This window comes from Erigeron canadensis, chromosome 9 (genome assembly GCF_010389155.1).
Source record: "Erigeron canadensis isolate Cc75 chromosome 9, C_canadensis_v1, whole genome shotgun sequence".
Taxonomy (NCBI): domain Eukaryota; kingdom Viridiplantae; phylum Streptophyta; class Magnoliopsida; order Asterales; family Asteraceae; genus Erigeron; species Erigeron canadensis.
In genome coordinates this window covers 17650473-17661681 of record NC_057769.1, presented here as the reverse complement: position 1 = coordinate 17661681, position 11209 = coordinate 17650473, and the positions used below count along the sequence as shown (strand labels likewise).

The window sequence follows — 11209 nt, the reverse complement described above, 5'->3', positions numbered from 1 at the left end:
ACCCGTCTTCAAGTGGGTACCTAAAGTCGGTTAAATCTCTTTGATTGCAGGAAATAACCATTTGTGTTTGGATACTCGATTCCGGGTGTTCAAAACACATGACTGGCAATAAACCATTGCTCAAGAACTTTATCGAATGATTCATGGGAACTGTTCGATTTGGGAACAGTGTTTTCAATGATAACCAGCCAAGTTGTCCTCCAAATTCAGTGATGAGTTAAAATCACCCATGATAACCTATGGTTTATCATTCACCAAAGGTTTATGAATATACAAGTTACGCCACAGCTCCCTACGGTTTATATAGTAATTATCTGCATACATAAAGAAACAGAACAGTGCCTTCTTGTCAACCTTGAAAATTAGTTGTACATGCATCACGTGATCGGTTTGTGATAGCATCATTAAGTCTACCACGTCCCTATTCCATCCAGTAATAATTCGCGTACCCTTATTACACAAATTTCCATTAGATATCCAGTCCCACGTCCTACATACTTTCTTATAAATAGTAGATAAACAAGAAACATCAACATGCGATTCCATAATAGAGCACAAATTGAGGTGATGTCCATTTACTTTACAAAACGAACCTCCTTTTGTTTCAGAGAGCGGTTCAACCCCCTTATGTTCCAAGCAGTTATACTACACATTGTAAACATTGGTTTAGTATCATCACCATAATCATTTGACCGACCAACTTCCTCAACTTCCTCATCATCTGATTCTCCTTCTAGCGGCTTCTTTTGACCGACCAACTTTTGGCTTTCATCAGGTGGGTTCATTGTAAACATTGGTTCAGTATCATCACCATAATCATTTAAAAGTTCATAAGGGTTTTTGTTAGAACTGAACCTTTTGAAGTACTACTTGTACCTGACTAGTCCATATCCCCATTAGACTTCACTACAGGTCGATAAGCAAACTGAGGTTTTGCTTTTTTTTGTATGGAATCCCTGTTTAGCAGTTCCTTTCCCTTTTACCATTTGAAATCCACTATTATCAACAAGAGGAGCTGCTTTAGTGGAGACTATCTTCACGGATTTTGCGCAGGTTACATCGTCATGTCCAAACACACAGCATGTTGAACATCGTGGTGGTCTCCACTCATATTCAATTCTGATTTTTTCCTTTGTATAACTGTCACCCTCAAGGTCTGGGATAGCTATAATAAGTTCATCTTCGAAGCCCAAATCTGCAGAAATTTCTATTAGAGCACGAGCATAGTTCCCCCTTCCCCACGATTCAAGACACATTGTAGTAGTATATGTATCTAACATCTTGGGGTTACCAAGTTTTGATGCTAATAAACTCAATCCGTCCTCTATGTATGCTTTCAAAGGGATATCATGCATTTTAATCCATACCATTATTGATTCAATTTCCTCCCTTTTCAGTGACATACCCGGTGACCACACATTTAGCAAAATAGGAATACTATGAATCATCCAAGGGCCTTCTTCTAGAACCTTTTTCATACCCATATTCGAATTAAATTTGAAAAAGAAGAAACCATTGGCATTCATCATGACTTTCGTAATGCCAAATTTTGTCCAAGTATTGCGAACAAAATTCTCCACAATAGGAAAAGCAAGTCTTTTTCCCAGGAAGTAGACAACCAAAGTATTTTGAAAACGCACATTTACCTCACGTACAGACTCCTTAGGAAGGACAATATCAGCATCCTCACGAGTTTCAACAGCTTCAAGTTTCCTAAAGTTCACCTTTTTTTCTGTTGCTGAAGAAGATTGAACCTTGGCTGCATACGACTGTTGTTCAAATCCAGACTTCAAATTTTGCCCATTGACATGTTCATTCCCAAAAACTTGTTGTTCAGGTTCATTCGTTGACATATCTTCAACATTGGGTGTAGGAGTTTTACTAGTATTATCCGTAGCAGTCTGGCTAGTATTACCTACAATGGTCGTATCAACATGTGGATTGTGATCAAAACCACTAGGAGTTTGACTGATAGGATTACTACCACCTATGGTTTAATCACTTTTCTTATTAATACAAGTAGTCTCATCAGCCTTACAATCACGTTCTAAATTGATAGTAGAAGCTGGTTCAGTCTTCTTCCCCTCCGAATTAGGGCTTCCCTTTTTATTCATGCTGCCATTTTTATTTTTCTTATTAGCATTCTTACCCATATCAACACTTCCTTCTCTTAATCTTCTAATGCGATCTACAATTGCATCTACATTAAAGGCACAATCTCTCTTCATACAAATAAACCATGCAAGCAAAGTGAACACATAGCAAAAAAAAAAACCTAGAAACCAACATATAAACAAGAACAAGAAAATCTATAAAAAAAAACCCTATACCGTAAAAAACATATAAACACCGGAAAAATCCTATACCGTAACTCACAGATTCTTTACCAGTTAGTAAGATTCAATGATCTAGCTGGACTAAACTGGTTAGCCGCGATCAGAACCTAACTAATCAGTAAGAAAAAAGTAAGTAGGACAAGAGTTTAGGATCGACAAAAAACCCTAGATTGAAACTCTGGTTGAAAGTACATCCGATAAGATAATCGAATGCAATAAACAGCAAGAAATCACAACTTAGAATTATAAATGAAGATAAAAAGTAAGAAAAGAAGGATCGCTGATCGCTATTAGGTGAGAGAGAAATATGGTTGCTTCCTTATATATTATACATTAATATATAGTCAAATATTTTGGGGGATTTAGTTTTAGTCTTGTATTGGGGCCTCTCATCCCATGCAAAGGTTGGAGGGCCTTTTCTACCATTTAGGTAGAAACTGGAAGCAGTCTCTCTACTTAGGTAGAGGTAAGGTCTGCCTACCTCTTAACCTCCCCCATACACCGTCGAGGTATTGGGGCTCAAAACCCGCGGAAGGCGACACTGAGCAGTTACTTACCTTTTTTAGTTTTAGTCTTGTATAATGTACATGTATGTATTATGTGTATAGATGCATGTAACCTTGATTTATCACTAGTTATTTAGTGTTTCTACGCTTCAACAGGGACGGTTATTAAGGTGTGCGGAGGGTGCTAGCGAGCCGGGTCTGGTATTTTTATGGGCCCACAGTTTTTAGAAATATCCGTATATATGTTTTTTCTTATATAAAAAATCATTGATAAGCTTTCTTTGTCACATTTATATAATTTAAAATTGATAAAAACTGACAACTGGTACACACTTTTTGAAAGGCGTTATTGAAAACTTACTGACAAATTTTACTTTACTCGACAACTATCTCCATACAACTAATTAAATAAACAATAAAGAAACCTCAATTTGCAGTCACGCACTCAGGTATGTTAGCTTTTATAATTTTCCAACTCCATTACTTCATAGTTTTTATAATATCATAGTTTATTATTTAATTATTTATTAGTTTAGGATAATAGGTTGAATCTTTAAGATTTTATTGATTAATATTTATTTGATTTACTTTTTAAAAAAAATTATCTATATATTTAGTTGATTAATATCGTTGTACTTATATATCAATAACATTTATCGTTGCTATCATACGTTATTATTGACTCGCTATTTTAGAGGCCTACTTTTTATTCTCGAGCCAGGTTCTGATTTTTTTTTTCATTCTCGGAGACTGCACTACGCTTTAATATGTGTAACTGTATATATATATAAACCGTGTATATATATTTGTAATTTTAATTTTGTCACTTAACTCATTACTTGCATTCATACGTACTTAATTAACTTGATGTTCGACTTTTTGGACGTTTATAAGATTTTTCGGTTATTAGCATGATTATTATTTTATAGCTTGATTACTTGAAATAAAATTTTGTTCACTATCATTTCATGAAATACCATGACGATGTGCTTTATTTTTGAGTTGAAAAACAAAATGATTTTTAATTATAAAAACTAACACTGTTTCAAATTTATATAGTGTTGTACAAGTAAATACCTCAACAAAAGCACACTAACGAGCAGTGGACCCGATCGAAAGTAGATAGTGTTGTGGTAAGTACAGGATCGTTCGCAGGGACGCTTGCACTACCTAGTCTAATAAAAAGGTGTAATTCTAGCAGTTGGGGTTGTCACGATTTCCTATTAAAACTACTAAAACTAAAAGCAAAATAAATCCTGCAACCGCTTGGTCTAGCGAGAACCTTCGGTTAAATCTAGAAAATCAATTGAAATGAAAATAACAATAATTAAATTAAAATACTTGTTTGACATCTCCGATCTCATGATACGACCGAATACTATCCTACCTACTTGCCAGACTATTGAAAAACTTAATTACGGCTCAAATTCTCGTTAGATTCACTTTGCTTATGTAACTAGTGTTGTCCCTAGACTCACACTATTCATTAAACAAATTCTCGTTAGATTTATTGTTTAAGCATTATTAACCTAACTTTGTGTTACTAGTTCATCTTTTAGTATACCCGGCTCTTAAGCCATGACCAGATAAGAATTCTCTTCGGTGAGTGACCATAGTGCACATTTCCATGTCACTAGATTGTGCCTGTCATTTTTAAGCGTCATGTTCAACTTATTCTAATTATTATGGTTATGATCCCTCTGTTAGAAAAGGATCACCTTTACATATAATTAAAGACCGATTAGTGTTTTCCATCTTTATGTATTAATCCTAGTGTTTGATTATAAACTGATCATCAGAATTAAATCAATACATGCAGATATAGAACCTATAACAATATGAATAAGTCATTAACCATGGATCTACGACAAACAGTAAACACAATCCAACAAATCTAACAAATAAAATAAGATAAATAAACGTCTACATGAGCACATTGATCTAAATAAGTATTCAGCCTACTAGCCTGACATTCTTAAAGGAATAAAAAAGTCTGAAAAGATGAAAGACATTGTTTACCAACTAGAAAGTAAAACAAGAGTATAGATCTAGGTTGAAGATGAAGATCGAGGGGTGTTAGAAGCTCATAAACCTCTTTGGAATCTAAAAAATTGGACATAGGGTTGATAGGTGTCGACTGTGGCTAATGGATCTGCTCTCTTTTAGGATTTTGAGGTTTCTTGTTATATTTATAGGCTGAAAGTCGTAACCGGATCTGGGCCGCCCAGTGGCGCTAGAGATGGGCTCCAGCGGCACTGGGGCCTTCAGTTGGTGAGCTAGCAGCGCTAACTAGCTGATGGGTGTTTTTTTTAGTGTTTAAATTTATAAAAGTTGTACAACTAATCATCTCAAAACACACACACACCTTAACGAACAAAGGACCTGATAAGATGTAGTATAGTTAAGTGATAAGTACATGATCGTTCGCAAGGACGTTGCTCTACCTAATCTAGTAATATGTGTAATTTTAGCGGCTGGGGGTTGTCGCGATTCCCTATTAAACTAATTAAAAATACTTGAAAAGTAAATAGAAGCTACAACTGCTTATTCACCGAGAGGCTTGGTCTGAAAATAGTTTGAAAAAAAATAACAATAATTAAATTAAATTACTTGTTTGGTATCTCAGATCTCATGGTACCACTAGATATCATTCTACTTACTTGCTAGACTATTGGAAACTTAATCACGGCTCATATTCTCGTTAGATTCACTTTGGCTAAGTAACTAATGATGTCCCAAGACTCATACTATTCTATAAACATATTCTCGTTAGATTCATTGTTTAAGCATTAATGACCTAAAGTTTGTGTAACTAATTTATCATTAAGTTACCCGACTCGTAAGCTATGACCAGATAAGGTGACCATAGTGCACGTTTTCATGTCACTGGATCGCGTCTGACATTGTTAAGCATCATGTTCTATTCATCTTAATTACTATGGTTCGGGATCGCTCAGTTATAAGTGAATCACATTTTACATCTAGTTATAGACCCACTAGTGTTTTCCATATGTTTTAATCCTAGTGTATGATTATAGACTTTTCGATTTTTCACCTGTACTCCTCCAGGAACTTCATTATCCTTTCGGGTTCTGTTGGTATGATGTTTTTCACCACCCCTTCATTGAATGCCTTCCTTTTTCCTACATTCAACCCATTGTAGAATGCTTTCATTTGTTATGTTGTGCTCTTTTTCTTAGGTACCAATGCGTTTGTCAGTGTTTTCATTCGTTGCTAAGCTTTTCCCCAAGGCTCATTCTTTGCTTGCTGTAAGGACCCTATTGTTGTATGGATCGTAATAAGATGTGATTCTTTATGTCAAGAGTGTGGAATCCTCTTGAGATAACTAGATTGCTATTGCCTTTTGTCAATTTATGAGTAATTAATCAACCTAAGGTGTTACACGAATTAGTAGTTCGTGTAGGAGTATTCACGATCAACAATTCGATATAATTCGTTCCAAAATCGTAAAAGATCGATCACTAATTATGTAAATTAGTGTTGTATTTATACTAATAGGGTTATGGTTCGTGTGGGCTTGGACGTTACACAAAGTAATTAAGCCCGATCCACCAAAACACATGCGTGTTCGTGTTTATGATTCACATGACCACTTGTTCTTTCAATGTACTTATTCTTCACAGGTTTGGTTAGCTGTTATGTTAGAGATGTTGATGAAATGGGTAGTGTCTCACCTGTTTGGCAAGACATCACGGATTGGTTGTCTATCCGCGCTAAGTCTAAATCAATGATAAATGTTGTGGGAAGACTTCTTGTTCTTGTAGCGTACTTCGTATGGCATGATAGGAATTAATAATGGACTATTTTCAAATCAAACGAGGCTACCAGATACATTACAAGATGTCATTTTGCTACTGTTCATGGTTGGTGCATTTGAAGTTCAAAAAAATAGATCAACAGCTGTCACAGCTCGAAGCTTAGGGTATTGCTGGTGATCATATTCTACCACATGATGAGTGATTTCATTTAGTTGTTCTTTTCGTCTATGCAAGTCAATTGCTAGTTTTATTCGCTATGTTTTATCAAGAGGTTTATTGATGCAACCATGCAAACATATAAAGTAGGTCTTATATCTATACTATCTTATGAAATATTTTGCCTTTTTGAAAATCTCAATTAATGATTTGAATTACCTAAAATACCCTTATTCTTTATTTACTAATTTAAACATCCTTAACTAATATACTTATAGTACCCTTAAATTTCAACCACTCATTTTTTTCTCTCTCATCCATAAATCATTTTATTCACCTAGTTCAATCAAAATCTTTTATCTAAAAAATCGTATGTCATTCGATACACTTTCAACGAATTTTTAAATGCGAGGGCGGAGCCTGTACGGATAAAGCATTTGGCTATCAGACTTTATGACTTATCACATTTTATAACCTATCGGGCCACTTTACCGCCTGATGACATACCCCTCTATCGGTACGAGGGCCTTAACATAATGACTAAGATACGAAGGACCATTCATGATGAAGGCTCCTGCAACAGCAAAAGATAAGAATCGTTCCCCTATAAAGTACGGATTTGATCTTATCATTTCCAACTGATAATTAGGGAAATTATATCCCCGGCCTAAGACTTAGGAAACCCTAAGTGGCCTACTTGTTCCTCAAGAACACTTCTCCTATAAAAGGATGAGCCGAAAGACCTACTAGAGGCACTCAAAAAGAATATAAAGAAAACCCAACTAGCGTAAAGAGATCAACTCTACCTTCGGGGAACCGCCAACAAACGAGTAAAATCACCTTCTAGCCCACCTCGCATAAACCTTGGTTTGGTACGCAAACATTTGGCGCCATCCTTGGGACCTGCTACTCAAGATCCCATAACCATTGTAAGCATTGTTTTCTTTATCGAATCGAGACATGGCTGATGTCCCACCCGGGTTTGGTCAGAACTCCCGACAAACCAACGAAAATGGAAACCCCGCCCCAGGATCCGGGCCTGTAACTGGCGCGCCCGGAAATGATGTTCAACCCGTCAATCAAGGAGCCGACATTGACACTGGTCGCCCCGAACAAACATCAGAGGAATGAAGGGGATTCATGCTAGGGTCCTCGTCCGGACCCCCACAATTGTTCAACCAGACTACATCATTAGAAATTATGGCCACATTAGCTGCACCATCAGGTATCTCAGGAGCACGGGAGCACTCGACAGCGTCACCAGGACGCTGAACTTTGACGAGGAGACAGACGACGACTACGACGCTGATACCCCACCGAGAGGGCTTCGGCGTTATCTATGGAACCCAAGACTTCGACCTGAAGAAGTTTATGGGTTTGGCCTGGGAAGCGAAGGTTTAAGGCCTCGAACGCCCCTACACCAAGCACAACCGGAAGGCACGGAAGCTCCAATACAAGGGAACACGGCGTCCGGAGCCAACCCCAGAAGTGATGTCCCCGCTACGGGACAGAGCAACCAGAATCCTAATGTGCCTTTGGCTGAACCGACCCCGAGAGGGCCCGACGCAACAGGTAACGCGCCTCCGAGACACGAGACGCCACCCGGAGGTCATTCAAGAGTCCCGACTGGGACGCATCAAAATTCAGGGCAAACCCATGTCGGGTCTTCCGCTCCGGTCTTTCGAGTGCCCACCAAAGGGACACAACCATATGTGGGCCCGACCTTCCATACGCTCCCTATCTCTACTCTCTCAGGGTCCATGGGCCAAGGTCGAACAGGGCATTCAAGGCAGATCCCGCAAGGTCCTGTGGGACAAAGTTATCACATACCACAAGGCTATGGATATGAAGGCATGAATAGGGCAGGAAGTTCACAACATGTTTCCCAACCATATGGCATCCAACCCATCGGAGGGACCTACGGAAATCCTCCGACAGGGCAGCCACAGTTCCATCAGTATTATCCACCGCAGCATATCGTTCCCCTCCCCACACAAGGACCCTACTGACCACAGAACTGGGGGGCTCCGATGTATCAAAATGCCCTAGAATTGCAGATGGTAGGGGGAAGCGTTGAAAACTCACCATTCGTCGCATGGATACAGAACTATCCCCTCCCGAAGGATTTAAAATACCCCTCTCATCTCGGAACATACAAAGGGAAAAGCGGCCTGGATGACTTCATTGAAGCATTCGAAGGCGTGGCCGAGATGAAGGTCTGGAATGTACCGGTTGCGTGTCGAATGTTCAGGTATGCACTCGAAGGGGATGCCTGAGAATGGCTAAAAAACGTGGCGAAAGGGTCCATCGCTAGCTTGGAAGACCTTAAGGAAAAATTTAGAGCCCGCTTTAGCCAACAGAAGAAAGATAAGAAATTACACGTGGCCGCCCATGGGGTAAAGCAGAAGGAAACAGAGCCTTGTAGGGCGTTCCTTGATAGGTTCACCACCGAAACAGAAGATATCGTAGACCTTTCCGAGTCACAAAGGATATCGGCGTTATTGCATGGACTCCGAAGCAGGGGACTCGTTGAATTTCTGTATAGAGACCTCCCGAAAACTTACGAAGCTATCTAGAGAAGAGCGCACATATACCTTGATGCAAGGGACACCGCGCCAAAAGGAGACATTAGCCCGACTCGGGACAAGGATACTCAGGCGAATAGGGAAGGGCAATAGAATAACGACAGAGAAAGGCCAAGATACAGCCCGTATAACAAGGACGAAAAAGGAGATACTCCACAAGAGCCCGAAGGAGATACTCCTTACCGAAAGTGTCGCAAAAACCTTCCCAACACCTCCCAGACTGAGAGGCAAAAATAGGAAGGATCCTCAAAAATATTGTGAATTTCACAGGGATTATAGCCACGACACGAATGCATGTTGGAAACTGAGAAAAGCAATTGAAGAAGCAATCAACGAGGGAAAACTGTCACACTTGGTGAAAAGCGGCAGACAACAGCAATATCCTCAAAAGGAGGATGACACAGGTGACAAAAAGAAAGTGCCCGACAAAACCATTTACACCATCGTGAAGAAAAAGATTGGAAACTCGTCCCAAAGAACCTACAGGGGGAATGTACCCAACATCACCTTCCCACCCATCTATAACGGCAGAATCTTCAGAGACCCCCTAATAATTTCGGCATTCCTAGAAGTTTCAAAGGTAAAAGAAATAGTAGTAGATACCAGGAGTGAGTGCAACATCCTGTACGAAGAAGTATTCTGGAAGCTAAACCCTTTGTCATGGATAAACTTCAGAAAGGCAGGGGCTTCGATTCAAGGGTACTCTGGCAACATAGACAAACCGTTGGGAAACTATCTGTGCAAACAACAATCGGAAAGGGACATTGGAAACGAAAAGAGAAGATCACATTCATGGTAGTTAGTGGAACTTCCCCTTTTCAAGCAATTTTGGGCAGGCCCGGAATTCAAAAGTTCGGAATGATTCCATCCGTAATGCACGGCCTGATCAAGTACGAAACGAATGGGAGAATAGCAACTGTAACAACCCTCAAATTTTGATTAGGATAATTTACTTGGACTTATCTAGGTCTTTATCCCTAGAGATTTATTAAGAGAATTGACCTTTTAGACATTCAAGGCACAGTGATAGTTGCCCTCTCGTTCAATAAAACACCATAGATGACTAGCTATCTTAGAAATGCCATAAACAATAACCATAATCATTCAATACAATCCCAAAGTATAAATTAGTTCTAATCGAACTTGGTGAAATGTCAATGAACCAAAAATCTTATTTCGAGAAGTTGGGATTATATAATAAGAATACAAGGTTCATAAGCTGTGATAACAACCGAAAATCCTTATAAATGTCCAACAATTTAAACACCAAGCTAATTAAAGTTTAAACGGACATAAAAATATAATAACCCTCTCTAAATAATAAATTTAAACTATTATGCACATAAAAATGAGCTTGAATAATAATAAGTAAATATAAACGTCTATTGTAAATACAAGTTTATAAATAATGAATTAAGCTATAAAAATTAAAGGCACAACAAATATATACATACATACATACACGGCCATACACATACATGCACATAACTAGCTTTGAAAGCACCAATATCAACTAACAAGTCAAGGATTACATGCATGTACCTATACTAAATAAACCTACATTACATACAAATATACATACACTTATATTATATCCCAAAAATTCAAAATCCCCTCCCATTTTACCCTAACAAAACCGACCCCCATCTCCCCAAAACCATTCACCCAATCAAAATACATGTCTTGACTTTACACTCCCTATACACAAACCCTTTACACACTTTTCATTTCTCTCCACTTCCCAAAACTTTCACACACACTCAACCACATTTCTCTCTCAAAATTTCTGCATTTCCCCTTCCTTTTCTTCCTCCATTTTCGGCCAAGGACAAGGAAAAAGGGACAAG

At 38.5% G+C, this 11209-nt stretch overlaps 1 protein-coding gene across 1 annotated transcript; it reads left to right on the top strand.

Moving 5' to 3' along the window:
- The first annotated feature begins 7904 nt into the window (after window positions 1–7904).
- On the top strand, window positions 7905–8786 carry LOC122583286. Its single transcript, XM_043755706.1, has one exon. It carries the CDS (start codon window positions 7905–7907, stop codon window positions 8784–8786), a length of 882 nt encoding a protein of 293 aa, XP_043611641.1.
- The last annotated feature ends 2423 nt before the right edge of the window (window positions 8787–11209 follow it).

Coding starts and splice junctions, on each gene's coding strand:
- LOC122583286 (XM_043755706.1), top strand. CDS start 7,905: ATGAAGGGGATTCATGCTAGGGTCCTCGTCCGGACCCCCACAATTGTT.